The 20,286-nt window shown below is 37.8% G+C and overlaps 1 protein-coding gene across 1 annotated transcript in view; it reads left to right on the plus strand.

Moving 5' to 3' along the window:
* Positions 1 to 20,286, plus strand: part of GlnRS (Glutaminyl-tRNA synthetase) — a 281,063-nt gene that overhangs the window by 207,328 nt on the left and 53,449 nt on the right. The window contains exon 9 of the mRNA XM_068381662.1: positions 3,424 to 3,563. Coding sequence (XP_068237763.1) covers positions 3,424 to 3,563 — 140 coding nt within the window. The remainder of the gene's footprint in view (positions 1 to 3,423; positions 3,564 to 20,286) is intronic.

Here is a 20,286-nt window from a genome sequence, read left to right on the forward strand (position 1 = left end):
TTTGACCTTGAAAAGGCATATGATACCACATGGAGATATGGTATTCTTAAAACCATTCATGAATTGGGATTGAGAGGAGAGCTGCCACTATTTATTCAGGCATTTCTTTCACGTAGAGTTTTTCAAGTGAGAGTGGGGGAAACTCTATCAGAGAGTAAGTGCCAGGAAGAAGGAGTTCCTCAGGGTAGTGTGCTGAGTGTAACCCTTTTTGCACTAGCAATTAATGGGATATCCTCAGCCATTCCCCAGGATGTTCTCTCAACATTATTTGTGGATGATCTCTCAATATCATTTGCTGGCACTAGAATGGCAATGGTTGAGAGAAAAATCCAACTCTCTATTGATAAAATTATCCAGTGGGCTGACATGAATGGATTTAAGTTCTCGACAAGTAAAACTACCATTGTCCATTTTTGTCGTATCCGGGGAGTACATCCAGACCAGGATATATACATTAAAGGTCAACGGATACCATGTGCAAGAGAAGCTAAATTTTTAGGTTTGATATTTGATTGTAGGCTTACATGGGTTTCTCACTTAAAAGCATTAAAAGCTAAATGTGTTGAAGCTCTGAATATCTTAAAAGTATTGTCCCATACATCGTGGGGGGCAGTCCGCAATACTATTTTAAAATTATACAAGGCCTTGATTTTTTCCAAAATTAGTTATGGTTGTGAGGTATATTCTTCAGCCACCCCAAGCCGGTTAAAAATATTAGACTCGATACATCATGCAGGTATTAGATTGTCCACTGGAGCTTTTAAAACCTCGCCTATCCCAAGTCTCCTTATTGGTGCTGGAGAGTTACCTCTAGACCTTTACCGAATGTCTTCCATTCTTCGGTATTGGTTTAGATTGCAAAGACTCCCTAACTCTCTAGCCTTTCAGACTGCAAGCCTTTTAAGACACGCATCATACTTTGAGTTGCACCCAAAATCTCCGCAACCTTATGGCTTTCGGGTGAAACGATTATTAAATAGTCTGGATATGATTAGAAATAAGGTACTTCCATTCAAGGTATCAACGCCTCCATGGAAGTTACCAGAGATATCTTTTTGTAAATATTTTATTGGAGATAAGAAGAATATGTCAGACCTAGAAGCCAGGTGATGAACATGTTAAAGAACATAGAGGATCAACTTTTATCTATACTGATGGCTCCAAATCTGATGCTGGCATTGGATTTGGAGTACATAGTAATGGTTTTAATTGTAGAGGTGCACTTCCTCTGACTGCTTCCATATTTACTGCCGAACTGTATGGCATATCTATTGAAAAAATAGCGTTGGAGAAGGAGGGTAATTTTACAATTTTTAGTGATGCAAGGAGTGTCCTTCAAGGTATGGAAGTTTTTAATTCTAATAACCCTCTAGTTTTAAAGATTTTAGAATGGCTTTTCATTATTGGACGGAGAGGTATAACAGTTCAATTTTGTTGGGTTCCAGCACATGTAGGTGTGTTCGGGAATGAGAAGGCAGATTCACTGGCTAAGGAGGCTGCATCCGAGTTGCTGCCAAGAAGGTATCCCATTCCCTGTAATGATTTCTTACCTGACATCAAGAAATTGGTTTGCAATAAATGGCAACAGCAATGGGATAGTCAAGATGGCAATAAAATGAGGGAAGTAACAAATGACATATCTCCTTGGAGGTATAATATGATGCCCCGAAAATGGGAGACGTCTCTTTGTCGTCTCCGTATTGGTCACACTCGGTTGACACATGAGTTTCTGCTGAAGGGCCAACACCAACCGTATTGTGACGACTGTTTAGTACCTCTAACAGTAAGGCATTTGTTGACCGAATGCCCCAATTATAACAACTTGCGGATTAGATATTTGTTTGAGGCTCGAGGTGAGGGTGGCAGGTTCATCCTTGCCAAGATTCTTGGAAATGATGTGTCCTACCATCCAAGTGGCATTTTTAGATTTATTTCAGAAGCTGGTCTTCTGAAAAGTATTTAACTTTTATGACATTCAATTTTTATGATTTTAATTGAATACTCTTTAATTTTTTATTTTCTTTTTTTATTTTTATTTTTGTATACATAAATTAAATGTTACCAGCGTCAATGACCTTAGATGTCAGGATGCCTGAAAACTTTAAATCATTCAATCATTCATTAAGCTTAAAATAAATATTGTTAACCATATATTATTAAAATTGCATTTATATGTAAAATATCAAACTGGGAATGGTTATTTGTAGTTTAGCTTAATGGCAAGTAAAGTTTTTAACTTGAGTCACCTTTCTTGGAACCAATTACTGATGTTGGGTGAGGTATACCTGTATCACAAGATAGGCACTAATTTCATGCCAATCAGATAAAAATTGACTATGACTTTTGACCCAGTCACTAACAAAATCTAATCAAATTATCCTTGGACCATGGATCAGATTCAGTCAAATAGTTTTTGAGTTATGTGAATCACAAACACACACAAACGGACACACAAACATTCGCTTATCATAATATAACCTTTGCCATAACGAAGTTGGCAAAGGTAATATTTCCTATTTATTTAGACCACTGAAAAAGCAAAACGAGAGTAAATTATTTGACTTCTAATGGTCTCATCTTGATCATCAATGTCAGCTCAGTTAGTAGATTATGCTAAAGATAGGAGTATTTAAGACTAAGCTTAATAGATTAAAGGGCAAGATCTCAGAGGACAAGTAGTGTGATGATGCTAGCAGATTCTATCTACCTCTCAGTAGAGGGCAATCAGACACTGGCTAGCTGCTCCGAGGGGAGTATTATAATAAAGGGAGAGAGAGGAATCTATTTTTTTAATTTTTATTTTGATAAACTAGTGCTCTTCCTTCAAGGATATTAGCACAATTACTCGCAGATAAATCTCAAGATGATGAATATTCTTAAAATTTTGTTTACTAGCAGCTATAGCTGGGGTATCAGAATATTCAAGGTCACACATGGTTTGTTTACAAAAGATCAGTATAAGTTTCCCAAGGGTACAAAAATGGAAGGGAAAGACTATAAGAAAGCTTTAGCTAACATAACATACAGCAACTACTGTACCACTGAGGGTCGAGTTTTGAAAATTCGGCTTTTGGTAGTTACTTTCTGATTCCTTCGAACCAAGGACATGGGCTGGGAATCTGAACATTCTCTTTATACTGAAGTTGTAGGATCTAGTAAAAAGAAGGTTATATACTATATATTGATTTTCAAGGAAGTTTTTGGCCATTTCTAAAGAATATCTTGTGTAATCTGCATAATTAGTATATAATTTTAGACGTTTTAGCACCTGTACTAAATCAAACAGGGTAAAAAGAAAGTTGTTTGCAGCTTTGAAATAGCTATAAAAGTTGTTGGTAATAGTTGAGTTTGTGGTTGGTATTATTTTAGTTATAGTTTATGTGATTATTTATTAAATAATGTGAAATCATTTGTTTTTGACAGACGATCTTCATATTATTGGCTTTGCAATGCAGTTGGAACATATTGTCCAGTGCAGTGGGAGTATGGGAGACTGAATATGAACTGTACTGTAGTTTCTAAAAGAAAAATTGGCAAGCTGATATCTGAAGGACATGTGAGAGGTTAGTAGAGATTGTTTGAAATTGTTTTTATTTTATAGTTGGTCCAAGCTAGAGGTCTGAAACAGTTTTTTGTATTTCCTTTGGATTTTTCCTGTTTTTCATGAACATTGCTAGTGTCAGTTGAGAGTCACCCTCCATTTTTTCAAATCATTTTCTTGTTCTAAGAGAAAATAGTGTGGACTAACCTAGTACAGACAAATATGTAATGTATTTAGGTTTTACTCAAAAGTTAATTCTGATGAGTGTTTTATAATTGAAAGTTTCCAGCTTATTTGGCAGATATAAAGATGGGAGGCAAGAAAGTATTTTTTTTTAATTTCCTATATATTTTGTATAATGATTGGCATAGGGACATTTAGCAGGCCCTTGAGCAAGTCATATTTTATGCAGTTGGATGAATTCTTGTCCCTTGGATTCTTTGAACAATTAAAAGAAAAAGTGCACAATTTAATATTTTTAAAACTACTTATAATTTTATTTCTTGTGTATATACAGTAGGGTCCCGAATTATGCGAGAATTTGGTCGATTAATGACCTCGTGTAAATGGAAAATCGCGAATTTCGAAACACACAACTAACAGAAATAATTCCATTGTGGCCATGGCAACCAGCAATTTGCCTATTCAAATGTGTTTACTACCCATTTCCAATACTTTCTTTGTACTATACTGTATTTCTTTATAATATCAAATTGTTTTTGTAAATAAATAAAACATTTAATATACTTTAAAGTTCTAATAACTTGAAAAATGGTTAAAATTATAACCAGGATAGGTGTAAACACCATATATTTCCCGTTACAACACAACCCAAAATACAGACAAATTTTAATGTTTGTCATATCTATTGTATAATACAACTGGTGAATAGCAAAACCATCACTCTATAGACTAGCTTGTTGTATGATTGAAAATCCAGAATTATCAAAATAAAGGCGATTTTATATCATGCGTTTCCTAAACACGCTAAAAAGCAGAATAGAAAACGACAACCAATGTTTTGTTTACGTTTATCTCTGATCACAACGAAGAAACAGACGCATTTATACATCTGTGTTTTTGAATTGACAGCAATTTTACCAAGTATAGATTATATGTTGAATTTGTTATTACCAATGTTCTAATTATTTTTTATTAGAACTTTCAAATAAATGAAATGAATGCCATTTATGAAATGTTTTTCTTTATGATGCCGCCTGAAACGGAAACCTTCCATTTGTTTACGCTCCATCTTCGATCATAATAAACAAACGAATGCATTAAACACACATGATCTAAGTCATAACTAATGATATTACAAACATTTAGTAAACATTATGTTATTACAAATATTTTACTTACCGTATCCATATAAATTCCTAAATTCGTAGCAAAGCTGGAAATTTTTTTTTCCTTATGCGTTTAATCCACAATAGCAAACTGCCGCTAATGACAGAGTGATAACTTACGATAATTCTAAACTGTTACGAAAGATAATTGTCCTTTCCATATCCAAAATACTTTTCCTAACTTCAGTTATAAGTCAACTTGTACCCACCTCAATTATGGATCCATATGCAAAAAAGGTAAAGAAGAAAGTACTAGGCCTATTTTTAAAGTCACCGAACAATTAGGTTACCGCTATAACGTTCGATGAGAGAGAGAGAGAGAGAGAGAGAGAGAGAGAGAGAGAGAGAGAGAGAGAGAGAGAGAGAGAGAGAGAGAGAGAGAGAGAGAGAGAGGGTTTTAAAGTACTAAACAATAAATATGATAGGTTATAACACATTGGTGTTTATGTAATATTAACTGTATAGATGGTTTGAATAAGTTAAGAAATGGTGTAAACAATTCTTTGTTATTGTATTCGCGCGGAAGCTAGACATCAGCTGATGTGATCACAGCCAAAAGTAAAACAAAAATAAGTTAGCAATACTCGATTTTTAAAACACACCCGAAATTTTACAACATAAGTACATGTTTTATTATAGCGCAATTGACATTTAAAGAGTAAAAATTTTCTGGAATAGAATGGTGTTTCCTAAAAAATAGTGGTTTGCTGACGAAATCGGTTACCGTATTTTAAGCTATGATTGAAATGGATGTATACACGGTATAATTTTTTCGTTTTGTATTTAATTGACACTTCAAAAAAACCGATTTTGGTTTCTTCATCTATTTGTAAGTATTGTATAACGAGAGAGAGAGAGAGAGAGAGAGAGAGAGAGAGAGAGAGAGAGAGAGAGAGAGAGAGAGAGAGAGAGATTATGACGCAGAAGGTTACAGACCTAGAACAGGGGAGGATGAAGGTGGGGAAGGTGATGAGATAGGCTGGGTGGACTCTCAGGGGAGACGGTAGGAGACGGGGGAAGGGGGGATTTGGTTGCCAGTGGCTAAAAATAGATTCTGAAAGACGGTAAAGGGAAAAACGAATCCCATCGAATAAACAGAATAAGGAAAGGGAATAAGATTCAGAGGAATAATAGATATAATGGAATGAAAATGACTAGATGGTGTTAGTTGTGATAAGAATAATTTAGATATTTGAAATAAGAGTGTCTGAGGAGGTATAGAAGGAATTCGTGATAAATATAGAGGAATATCAAAGGATACAGTTAGTTTGCATTAAAGGGTTTGTTATCGTTTATCGGCAGTGAATAGCCTAAACTTCGGTAACGAGTCGTCAATATTTTGTCATATTTTATACAGTATACATTTGATTTGCAAACATTGGTTTTGTAGAGAGAGAGAGAGAGAGAGAGAGAGAGAGAGAGAGAGAGAGAGAGATTTCTGCCATCAAATCTCTCTCTCTCTCTCTCTCTCTCTCTCTCTCTCTCTCTCTCTCTCTCTCTCTCTCTCTCTAGATTTTATTTTACCGTCTACTCTACAAAACCAATGTTTGCAAATCAAATGTATAGCCTACTGTTTAAAATATGACAAAATATTGACGACTCGTTACCGAAGTTTAGGCTATTCACTGCCGATAAACGAACCCAGTCTACTCGTGAAAACCTTGAACGCCCAGAGGGAAAAATAAGGCTTTTAAATATACTGTACTAAACAAAAATAATGCTTTAATATACCATCATTAACACTACCATTACAATTATCGTAAGGTTGGAGAAAGATAAAGATTGCCGAGAACGTAACCACATTTCTGTTTACATTTTGTCAGCTGGACTCGCACAGTTAACAGTTGATTTCATTGTTGTGGAATTTTATCCTTAAATAGGCTATTCATCATGAAATTATGTTAATGAAATGTAATGTTAATATTGTTTTGTAACATTTATTATAAATCACCGTATTTAGGGCTACCAATATACTTAAAAAGACTATAGATTTGATACATTTTGTAGTGCTTGACTCGCGAACTTTGAACAGCCTCGTGGATACAGAAAATTTATTTTTGAAAAATAGCGATCGTGGAAAAGGGGAATCGTGTAATTCGAACACGCTTAATTCGGGACCCTACTGTACAAATCATCCCCTCATACAGGTATGCACTTTAGTTTAAAGAAGGGAAACTGCATAGATGCTCATTTTATAGATAATCTAAGCAACTGAAGATTGAATATGTTGCTTGCATTAGCCAAGACCTTGCACTTCACAATCCTTCATTTAGTATGAAGATGAAGCGTTGCTTCCTTGCTGATGTAACTGTGCCCACTCAGAAGTTATAGATTTTCTCTTTTTAAACAATATTTTTTATGAAAGGAAAGTATTCCAGTTAGGATGGTCACATTAAGTAAGAAAATTATTATATTGTACTTGAATTTGTCATGTTAACCAAGACAAGATGTAGTTTTACTCAGTTCTGGTCTGGAATTGTCATAAAAAGGACTAGTTTTTGCAATTACAAAACTCATGAGTTGCAGATTGAGAGGCAAGTGATTTTTTTACTGGAGTACTGAAAATCTGAGAAAGAAGATGAAAAGGAAAGAGGTTACACAACTAATCTACAGTTAAGAAAAAGTCTTTGGTACAGTATATTAACAAGTGCTAAGAAATTACCTCCCCAAAATAACATTTGCTTGATGACAGATCAAAACTGGTTAATTCTCAAGAACAGTTGTCATTGACATTGTATGTCCAATATCTCTTGATGGCATATAAAATATACTGTAGAAGTAGTTATTTCCCAGGTTCTAACTTGTGCAGGCTCTACCTAAAATCATATCTAGTCCAGGTTCCCAACTATGCCAGTTTTCCATGGTTCGTTAGCCATCCTTACTTGTTTTCAATCTTTTGTCTCCATACCTCAAATAATTCCTATGGATAGCAGATCTGCCATCCATAGCTTTTAATTGACATATTTCTTTTACTCATATCCAGGTCTTAGTGTTTTAGGCATCACTTGACTATGAATATGCTTTTTAGGAACCCATGAGGTCTATCTGATTTTTGGTTGCATAAAAAATTAACACTCCCATTTGTTCATCAAACGTTTAACTGGGCTCCACAAAGCACTAGAAGAGTTGGAAGACCCAGTCCTACATGGCTGAGAACTATGATGCGCAAAGTAGGAGATGATGAATGGAGAAGTATTAAATTAATAGCTCAAGATAAAGAAGATTAGCAAAATCTAACCGAGGCCCTTTGCGTCAATAGGCGTAGGAGGCGATGATGATGATGATGATGAATTTAATTTAGGTAACTGATCACTTAAGGTCACCGATAAATATTTACCAATATTTGAAGGGAAAACTTGAAAACTAATCCTTCTTACATGAATAGATATAAAAGGAATTTATTTAAGTACTGTATTTGATAAAATACTCTGCAATTTCCTTACTGATGGATTTAAGGGCATGACATAGATTGTAATCCAGGACTGGATTGACATTTGTGTCTTGTACAATAGAAGGCTTTAACACCAAACAGGAATTTGGATTACCAACCTTGCTTTGAATTTGCGATAACAAATTTATATATTTTGACTAAAATAAACTTAACTAGCAATGCTTATAGCCAGTAAAACATGGTGCAATCTTCTTGTCCATCTAATATCTTGTCATTTTCATTAAATGCCCTGCCCATGTCCATTTCTTTTTCTTATATATTGTTAGAATATCCTCTACTTTCCTTTGCTCTCATATCCATGTTGCTCTTTTTCTACCCCTTATAATGTTAGTTCCTACATTTTTTCTAATCTAAATTCTTCAAAAACTTACAGGCACGCTGTGGATAATTTAAGAGAGATGTGGTGTGTCTGTTGAACTTTCTCAATCGGAATTTTCTCTCTATCTTTATGTAGTTTTAGCATTGCTTTAGAGTATAGATATCTTCAAGTGCTCTAAAGTAAAATTCATCTATTCTTTGTCTTTGAAGAGCTTTCATTATTGTTGAAGTTTTGACTGAATCAAAAGCTTTGTCATAGTTTATAAATGCCTTACATAGTGGTTTGTCTTACTTTCGATTTTTCCATTAGCTGGTTGATTATAGTACGTAGATATGGTCAGTTAACAAATACCCACTTCTAAAGCCTGTCTGCTCTCGTGGTTGATTAGAGTGTAGATGTCTTTATATTTGGCGTGATAAGATCTTTTTAGATATTTTATTTAGTACTGAGAGTAAACTTACTGAGCAGTAATTTTTCCGGTGTTTTCTCCCTTTTTGTGAATTAGCATAATGATAAGGTTCTTCCAGTCTGTAGGTATAGAGCATTCTTGTAGACATTATGTGTAAAGTTCAGAAAGTTTTACTATTACAAAATCACCTCCATCTATTATTGAATCAATTGTTTGGCCATCTTCTCTGGCGACTTTGACTCTTCATGCCTTTTAATACTTTCTTTACTTCTGCTATTACTTTTGGTACCAGCTCAGGTGTTTCATTATTTCTATTGGTAAAGTTATTCCTTATATCACTATTGTATAGTATTGCATAGAAATTATCTGCAATTTTTATCACTTCATCTCTTTTGTTGATAGTATTTTCATTTTTATCCTATATGCAAACATCTGTTGATGCCATGTTCCAAGTTTTCTTTTCATCAAATTGATGTTTCTTCCCTTCTCAATTTTGATGTGATTGTGTTACGGATCTATTGGATTTTTAGTTTGTTTATTGTTTCAGAAAAGTTCTCCTAATTTTATATCAGCTCTTGGATTTTACCTTCATTTCCAATCTTTTCTTTATTAGTCTTTTGTTTTCTGAGTTTTCCTTGATCTTGATTAGGAACTTTTCTCTTGTGCTGATTCCAATGCAAATTTTGTTAAATTACTATTCATTTCTTCTTTACTTCCTTTCATTTCATCATGTAGGGGGGAGTACCTGTTTTGTATTGCTAAACTAATAACGAGAGAGTTTTTCTTGAAATTAGTCTTTTTTTTTTTCCTTAGATGTAGACAAATTTTACTTCTCGCCATTCTATAGTTGCTTGACTTTAACTTGTCTAACACTGTTACATCTGTTACTTCTTTAATTAAATTAACCTTTTCACTGTGAATAAAATTTCTTTTCTTTTTTTCTGATAGTTTTCCCTGATCTTTAGCCTGATAAATAAAACTTCCAGCAAATGCTTTTGCTTGAATTTTTAAGTGATTTCTTCAGTTCCAATGTATAGAAATGAGTAAATCCCTTTGCTAGTAGCAAATGCTTAGAGTAATTGCTTAAGCACAAGCAAATGCATAAAAGTTATCAGCACTTACTTCATTTCCTATAAATAAAACAGCAATTGCTTGGAAAAGTTTGAGGCAGCTCACTAAGTGCTTGAAACTCCTATGAACTTGATCTAATGGCAACGTTTCTCAAGAAAATTGCTGGAAAGGACCATATAGAGATGAAATTACCAAAATCTAAGAATGAAATAAGAAAACATGCTCAAGAGAAATGGTCTAAAAAACACCCAATTGGAACAATTGATTGAACTCGTGTACGGATTTGAAAATTTCAAAATCATGGGGATGAATATATAAATACCTGTAGAAAAGTAGTTAAAAGCAGTAACGTCCTTTCCAATACCCTTTCAATTCTGAAGTGTTCACTAGTATCGATGTTCAGTGACCAGGGGGGAGTGTACAGTATAGTATAGTATAGGATTTTGAAGAACTCAGGCATCCATAACATAATGATCAATCTCAATGATAATAGTAATAACTTTTGTTTTTGTGTGGGCGACTAGTATTATTTACGAACTTCGTTAATGACTCCAATGAGAAGTGGAGACATTCAAGAAAAGAGGGGCTACTGTAAAATATTTTGCAGAAAAAGCGTGGTTATGGAAAGGTGTTCCAAGCAGCTAGATTTTCAATTTTACAGTGTGAAGTGAAGATAAATAAGGCAAAAATTCCAAGAATAATTGCATATGTAATTTTTCTCAACATAGCTAAATTCTTGGGGATGAAAAGTTTCCTTTTGAAGAGAAATATAGGATAAAGGTGAGCAAGACTGTTGTGCATATGCAGTAGGTCAGATGTTACGCAGATATTATAGGAGATGGGAAAAGATGCAGACAAAGATAGGAGTATTTAAGACTAAGCTTAATAGATTAAAGGGCAAGATCTCAGAGGACAAGTAGTGTGATGATGCTAGCAGATTCTATCTACCTCTCAGTAGAGATGAAAAGGAAAGAAATCAGAAAAAAAAAATGGGTTTTTGTTTGAACTTTAATTGATATTTTTTTATACATTTTCTTTGACACAGAGATTGTATCTAATATCCAAGAAGCACTTATAAAAGAATAGTTAGTACATTCGTGCTGAGTATTAATTCACAGGCTGAAATATGTTTTATTTGTTTCTATATCATTAATAGTATCAGTTATTTGATAGCTGTCAAGGATTTCTAGTTGCTGTAATCCTATGAGTTTCAGTTGTTCAAGAAGCACCATCCACTGCAATTCAACAGTGGTCAAATAAAACAGGTTTTCTTTGTTTCTGGTAAATTTGGAGGAGTTTTTGTTTTCACAGATTATCATCACCATCACCATCATCATCATCATCATCATCATCATCATCATCATCATCATCTAATCTACTATCCTAGTGGGAAAAGCAAGATGTTATAAGCCCCATTAGGGCTTCAACAGCATCAAATAGCCCAATGAGGTATGGAAATATGGAATAAACTGTGTAAGAAGTAATAAATAAAGAAAATGAAACATCCTAAAATACATAGGGTCCTGACATTGTATGTTGCAAGGTTCATTTTCTAAAGGTGGCCTGTTCTCATCCAAAGATTTTTACCATCCCTGCTATATATTGTAATTATACTGTATGATAATTTTTGTAAAAGTTGGATAATTTTGAGGGGCAATGGTACAATATGTGCGATAAAAAAGAAACTGGTAACCCTGCTTCTGTGGCACTTCTTGAATCAGACTGATAAGGTAGCATAGTATGAAGACTTTGTATGTCCATACGTACCTGTGGACTATCTGGTGGAGATAACTACACAGGTTTTTCTATCTGTTATTTCCTGCTACCTGTTATGCACTTTGAGTAATAAATCCATATCTAGCATTATATGTTTGGAATATATATATTTTGTTGTAATTATTCTCTGGCAATGCTCTATTTTATCTTTGTATTATTCTTCCATTTTTTAATTTTTTAGGTATATGATAAATATTTTTTTGGCTCAGCCATGTCATCCTGATGGAAGGTTCCTTTAGGCAGCTTTCTAAGGGATATTTGGCTACAGTGATACTCCCAGAGAATTGACCATAGGTCTCCAGAATTCTAACTCCTGGCACGAGTATCTTTAATATACTCTTAAGGATATCGCATAATATCAGGGGACGTATTTCTTGATACAACACATAGCAATCTTCACCCCGAATAGAGTTTTCACTTTGAAGGGGAAGAGTGACGAAATTGAAGGTGAGCTGTTATCAAGGTTACCCGGTGGATCCCTTCCCGGTACCACCCAGGCGAACTATTCCTGTTGTAGTAGCGAATAAAGCACGGTGTTTCTCCCACTCACTCTCGGTGTTGTTACTATTATAAAGGATTATTACAATGCAATCTCCAGCATCTTCATCTCCTGGTAAGTTGAGTATTTAATCTTTCCTGTGTATAATTTTTGGCTCCCTTCTCACAGATAAATTAGCATAATTTATATGTGTTTAGTAGAGCAGAGCCATCATCGGAGGTGGCCATTTTGGACCGCTGTCGTACGCCATAAATGCTTTATTTAGTTAGTAGTACGACGTCCCCTGTATTTAGCTATAATGAAATTCTAGCTATTTAGGCAAATTATACTAGTGAAGATAAGCTTTACACATGTAATATTTCCTCTTCTGATAAAACGTTTCGATAGTATACGTTAGAGCCTCGGTAATATAGCGTAGCCGAGATCCTGACTCGAGTTAGGCTAGCTTAACATGTTTTAGTATACTTAAGTAACGTTATCCCCGTTTATCCTCTCGTATCGTTTTATTAATTCAATTGGAGATAGAATATCTCCTAGAATTACTACCATAATTCGATACTCATCTATTTTAGAGAAATAAGGATAAACCCTTCCTTCCCTCTGAGTGCCGCCATTAGGCGGCAACCCTATGTTTTTTTGTCTTGCCATAGAGTAGTGTACTCCGGCTTGACTGAGATGGTGTTTCTGTCCATCCTCTTTGCCGGTGAGCATCCCGGCTTTGAAATACGAAAGTAACTCAGAGTATTCAGTCTTGTTGTCAGCAACAATACCGATGTGGGATTAGTCATTCCCCTGCTGGTTACACGGTTGCCGGCATAGGAAGCCCGGCCTCCCTAGTCCACAAGTGAAAGTGGTTGTATAGTTGCCGCCACCTTTCTCCCTTGTGGAGTAGAAGACATGTCTTATATCTGGCAATGTCTTAGGCTAAGGAATCGTTATTCCTCTGCCGCCCAAGACAGCACCTACTATGTTTCCTTGATTTACAGCCGAAAGCAGGAGGCATACCTGCCGCCTTCTTTTTATGCAAAATATAAGACCCTTTCCCTTCCCCCTTCTGTTCTTTAGTGACGGCTTAGCCGTCACAACCCCTGTGGTTGGTATTCTACAATCTCCCTGCTTGCCGGCCTGATTATGATGCTGGCCGGGCTCCTACAAAGGCGGCTTATTGCCGCTTCGACCTTCCCCCTAACGGAAGCAAGGCTCGGGGAAAGGTTGAGCCGGCCATGACAGCTGCCGATGGGAGACCCATTACAACTTTGAGTATTCTTCAGTCCTTCCTTGGACTGCCATCCACAAAACCTGTAACCGGCATTGCAGCCGGCAACAGATATTGTGGTTGGATGGAAGCTAGAATTATTGCATTCTCTCCCCTTCCATTTGAATCCTCATTCTGGAAAGAAGGCAGTAGAGACAGTAGTCCCTACAACCCTAATTATTGTACTAAATTATAATAATACGGTAGTCCTTCTCTCCATTCTTTCTCTCTGTCGGCTAGTGCCGCCAGGTACTAGCCTAGTGCGGTAGTATACTGGCAGAACTACAGTATAAGATTATACAGTAGCCAGTGTTCCTGCAGTATAGCAAGTACAGCAGTTAAAAAACTACAGTATATAACATACAGTAGTATGATTTTCCAACATACTGTGTATCCTTTCACTGGCCATTGTTGAGACCGCTAAGCAAATGTTGAGGTGAAACATTCCTTCAACATTCTGATGTATCCTAGATCATCAGAACACAAAAAATTTTTACCCCACAGTATTAATATTTCACTTGTGGGGGAGTTAGTGCTAGTATACACTGACTCCAGCTCTAAGTACTAGAGCTATCCCACCTTGTATTTCCCTAATAAGGAAATTTTAAAATATTAATATTGAGGGAGGTCACAGCAATTGCCTGAACAGGAAACACGGATATGTCTATTTCCTTTCTAGCTTACTATTCTAGGCTATAATTATAATAGTAAGGATTACTATTAATGCATGTGAATATATTTATCAGTATTTATCTTATTACCCCATACTCATTTCACTCTTTCTTTCCTTACAGGAGGAGGCCAAGGTGAACTGTGCAGTTATGTACTGCAACCACAAATGTAGGGACATTTGTGGCCACAAGATGTGCAGGTCTCCTGCCCCCTGCTCCATCGCAACTGAAACCCTGAGGTATTGGGTCCCGAAGGGTTGCACCGTCTGCTCAGCTTTGATGTCCGAGGGATTCGGTGATCCCAAGACGGCGGAGTTGAGGGATACTGCGAGGGAAACGCTTCAAAAGTGGGTAAGAGGGTTCCAGAACTCTCCGGGACCTTACCTATTAAGCGAATCGATGAGAAACCTTTTGTTCCCTAAGGCAACATCCAACACGGTTGTGCCTCAGGCACAGGTCAAGCCTCACTTCATACAACTGACGATAGAGGCTGACATTAACAAGGCTTTGGAAGGCATGGACATACATCAGGAAAGGATGTCAGAGGTGTCCTCGAACACCGAAAAGGATCTCCTTCAAGAAGACCCTGAAGAAGAGGTGGCCCAGCCACCCGAGGAGGAAGAAGGATCCGTATCGACAGTGACGGAAGACCCTCTACTGTCTGTAACGGCATATTAACCTGTGCCGTCTACCTCTTCGGCCCCAACCCCTCAACCAGACCCGCTGCTCCCCAAGGGGTAGAGGAGGATGTGGTTAGGGTAACAAACCCTCCGGATCATCTAAGCAATGAGATGCTCCAGGTAGGAGGAAGACTCTTCCACTTTCGGGATCGTTGGACCTTCGATCCCTGGGACCACAGCCTAATCAAGAATGGACTAGGGTGGAAATGGAACAAAACTCTACCTTCCTTTCCTCAATTCTTCCAACACTCCACCCCCGTATTGGAAGAATATACCTTAGAACTCTTGAACAAAAAGATCATAAGGAAAGCAAAGTCCATCAAATTCCAGGGAAGGCTATTTTATGTTCCCAAGAAAGACTCAGACAAACTCAGAGTCATTCTAAACTTGTCTCCACTCAACAAGTTCATCGAGAACAACAAGTTCCGGATGTTAACTTTACAACACATAAGGACCCTGTTACCAAAAGGGGCATACACAGTCTCAATAGACCTGGCAGATGCTTACTGGCACCTACCAGTCAGCCACCCCGTCTCCTCCTACCTAGGATTCAAGTTACAGAAGACAAAGTATGCCTTCACAGCCATGCCCTTCAGACTAAACATAGCCCCAAGGATTTTCACAAAACTTGCGGACACAGTCGTACAACAGCTATGCTTAGAAGGCATTCGGGTAGCGGCACACCTGGACGACTGGCTGGTGTGGGCAGCATCCAAGACTGCTTGTCTGCAGGCAGCCACGAAGGTGATCCAGATCCTGGACCATCTGGGCTTCAAGATCAACTACAAGAAGTTGCCTCTCTCCAGCTCAAGAGTTTCAATGGTTGGGAATCCATTGGAACTTGCAGTCACACTGCCTTTCCATTCCACCGAAGAAGAGAATAGAGATTGCGGGTTCTGTCAAGAGACTACTGAAATCCAACAAGATTTCAAGACGACAACAGGAAAGAGTACTGGGCTCTCTCCAGTTCGCAGCAGTAACAGACCCAGTGCTGAGAGCACAACTGAAGGATGCGTCAGGAGTCTGGAGAAAATACGCATCAAACGCTCGAAGAGATCAACAGAGATTGACACCGACCTTACTGCGATCGCTTTTGAGGCCGTGGTCGAAGGTAAAAAGCCTAGTAAGGACTATTCCCTTGCAACCACCTCAACTGTCAGTAGTCATTCACACGGATGCCTCACCGGAAGGATGGGGAGGTCATTCCAATCAAAGGAAAGTACAAGGGAACTGGTCTCGCCAGTTCAAGATCTTCTACATCAACATTCTGGAAGCCATGGCAGTCTTCCTAACGTTGGAGAAACTATCCCCTCACAGATCAGCCCACGTCAAGTTGGTTTTGGACAGCGAAGTGATAGTGAAATGTCTGAACCGACAAGGCTCGAGATCGCCCTACATTAATCACGTGATGTTGGCCATCTTTCGCTTGGCAAAAAAGAAAAGATGGCACTTATCAGTAGTTCACCTACAAGGGTTCCGCAATGTGACGGTGGATGCTCTATCCAGGCGAAAACCGATAGTGTCAGAATGGTCTCCAGACGCAGGCTCATTCTCCTTCATCTTGGAAAAAGTCCCAGAACTGCAGATCGAGCTCTTCGCAACGAGCGACAACAAGAAACTACCTCGATATGTAGCCCCATACGAGGACCCTCGGGCAGAAGCGACGGACGCCATGTCCCTCGATTGGAACAGATAGAATCATATCTATCTGTTCCCTCCAACAAATCCCCTGCTGAAGGTCCTCAACAAGCTGAGATCCTTTAAGGGGACAGCAGCAGTAGTGGCCCCCAAATGGCCCAAGATCAATTGGTTCCCTCTAGTGATAGAACTGAAGCTGAGGCTGTTTCCTCTACCGAACCCAGTTCTATCCCAACTGATTCAGAAGTTGACTGTCTACGCTTCGTCATTGAGAACCCAAAACCTACATCTCATGATTTTCTCGCCTTAGCAGCCAAGAAAAGGTTCGGGATCTCAAAAGACAACATCAACTTTATAGAAGAATACCAGTCAAAGTCAATCAGAAGACAATATGAATCGTCTTGGAAGAAGTGGGTCTCCTTTGTCAAAGCAAACAGGCCAGCAGAAATCTCAGTAGACTTCTGCCTGTCCTTCTTCATCCACCTTCATGAGCAAGGCCTGGCTTCCACCACGATAACTACGTGTAAGTCAGCTTTGACTAGACCTCTTCTCTACTCTTTCCAGGTGCACCTGTCGAACAAAATCTTCAATAAGATTCCGAAAGCATGTCCTAGACTTGAACCAGTAACCCTCCAAAGCCCATATCATGGTCCTTTGACAAAGTCTTGCACAAAGCTTCGAACTTGAACAACGAAGATTGTACCCTAAAGAATCTAACACAGAAAGTGATGTTCTTGTTCGCTATAGTCTCAGGGGCTACAGTTAGTGAAATAGTGGCCCTATCTAGAAACGAGGGCCATATTCAGTTTACAGAAGAGGGAGAACTGAATTTTTTTCCTGTTCCTATCTTTCTCGCCAAAAATGAGCTTCCCACCAAGAGGTGGGGTCCTTGGAGAATCTGCCCTCTGAAGGAAGATGTCTCTCTATGTCCAGTAGAGTGTCTTAAGGTCTATCTTCGAAGAACTTCAGACTTCAAGGAAGGACAGCTCTTTATAGGCAAAACCTCAGGATCAAACTTATCCCTAAAATAACTGAGGGCAAAACTCACCTACTTCTTTTCGCAGAGCTGATCCTGACAGTACACCCGCAGGTCACGATCCTAGAAGAATTGCTTCCTCGCTGAACTTCTTTCAGCATATGTACTTTGATAGACTCTGCTCATATACTGGTTGGAAATCCTCTAGAGTCTTTTATAAACATTACACGAAGCAAGTGCATGAAGTAAAACACTTTGTGGTGGCGGCACGTAGTGTTATAAAACCCGTCGTCTAGTGCTGCGATGAACACTGAATTGTTTGGGACTTGACAGTATACGGGGTGAACAGGTATTAGCATCTTTCAGTGTAATACCCATTATTGGAGATCACTTTAGTGAATCTCAGACTGTTCTATATACAGTAGGTGTAGAATCTAACCAATAACACTAGTGCCGTGTGAACATTCGTACACAGTGTTAAAACATATCCAACATCTAAGTGAAATCAATCTAATAATTTCACAATACTGAGTGGCACCTGTGATTAGCTAATATATGTATTTCTTCCCTTACAGGTTATAAACAAATATATACCTTGAAGATGTTGATTTGTTAAAGATTCTATTTATAATACATTTGTTGTTGTATTTATTTTTGTCTCTACAAATAAATACATGAAATGTATTTGCGTCTTTTTCGCCCTACATGAAATCGAATAAATATTCCAGCACCTTTTATTTTCCTAAATGTAAAAGTACTTAACAGTATACCTCTGTAAGAACAATCTGGTAATCGCTAAAAAGTTCCACCTTGTTCCTACGAATACAACCTTGACGCTTTATAGTTGGTATTGACATATTCCCTGCAGGGGGCAGGAAACCCTAAGTTAGTTCCAAACTTAGTGGATATGACAAATAACGGTAATGTCATATATACATTGGTCTGGGAGGCCATATAAGAATCTGAGTCAAGGTAAAGGCACTTATACAAATCCACAGTTATAGTACTTTCAAGTAATTCTCTGGTAAACTTCCATCAAGACGACATGGCTGAGCCCAAAAAACGGATTTCGAGCAAAGTGAAAAATCTATTTTTGGGTGATATGGCCATGTCGTCCTGATGGACCCTCCCTCCTTCTTAAAAAGGCGTATACATCTATGTAACAAAGTCCCCACCTGAAACTACTCTATCTGTGGCTATCCATGCTTAATTGCAACAGGGAATACTGTAGTTCACCGCGGTGGTGCCGGGATGGGATCCACCGGGTAACCTTGATAACGGCTCCCCTTCAATTTTGCCACTCTTCCCCCTCAAAGTGAAAACTCTATTCCAGATGAAGATTGCTATGTGTCGTATCAAGAAATACGTCCCCTGATACTATGCGATATCCTTAAGAGTTATATTAAGGATACTCGCGCCATGAGTTAGAATTCTGGAAACCTATGGTCAATTCTCTGGGAGTATCACTGTAGCCAAATATCCCTTAGAAAGCTGCCTAAAGGAACCTTCCATCAGGACGACAGGGCCATATCATCCAAAAATAGATTTTTCGCTTTGCTCGAAATCTGTTTTTTCCTGGCCTGTTGGTTGTCAAGATCAAAATAAGTTAACATTTGGTTCCAAGGAAGGAGAAAGGGGTCAGGGAGTTTATTTCACCAATAAGGACAATAAGCGCATCAAAGTTGTAAAAAGAAATATTGAGAACTATAAAACTATTAAAAAAAAGTAATGCAGCCTGTACAGTGATCTAATGGAATGATGTTGCCTGAGATTAGTATGCAGGTCAGGGGTGAGGAATGAAATAGACCTCAGGTTTTGTTCAAAAATGTAATAAGATCTCCCTGATCTCAATCAAATGCTTGATTTCTGATCTTGTTTGAGTCGTACTGTTACTAATGATATAAGTGAAGCTGCCTGCATTTGTATGCACTTTGTCATAAAATGTAGTGAACAGTTTTGTTTGTCATTTGTCTGATTCACAGAATATTGATATGTCCAGTAGTCTCATGTTCTATTTTAGATTAAGAGAAAATGTTAAAAATTGCAAATCAAGTTCTATCAGAATGCTTTGCGATGCTTTGAGATCAGTGTTAGAGCTTCAAATTTGTCTTTATGTATATATGTACTATATGTGCCTTCTTTTTCTGTCAGTGGAAGTATCCAATGTCCTTGACATGCTAACATTCATATTTTAATGTTTTTTTAGACTTGTTGAACTTTATTTCCTATAATTTGTAAGTAGTAGGTTGGCCAGGGTACCAGCCAAGCATTGAGATACTACCTCCATAGAGTTATGGGGTCCTTTGACTGGCCAGACAGTACCACATTGGATCCTTCTCTCTGGTTATGGTTCATTTACCCTTTGCCTACACACACACCGAATACTCTGGCCTATTCTTTACATATTCTCCTCCATCCTTATACACCTGACAACGCTGAGATTAGCAAACAATTCTTCTTCACCCAAGGGGTTACTACGCTATTCTTGTTCAGTGGCCACTTTCCTCTTAGGTAAGGGTAGAAGAGAGACTTAAGCTTTGGTAAGCAGCTCTTCTAGGACACTCCAAAATCAAATCATTGTTCTGTAGTTTTTGGTAGTGCTATAGCCTCTGTACCATGGTCTTCCACTGTCTTGGAGCAGAGTTCTCTTG

This window comes from Palaemon carinicauda, chromosome 10 (genome assembly GCF_036898095.1).
Source record: "Palaemon carinicauda isolate YSFRI2023 chromosome 10, ASM3689809v2, whole genome shotgun sequence".
NCBI classification, from domain to species: Eukaryota; Metazoa; Arthropoda; class Malacostraca; order Decapoda; family Palaemonidae; genus Palaemon; species Palaemon carinicauda.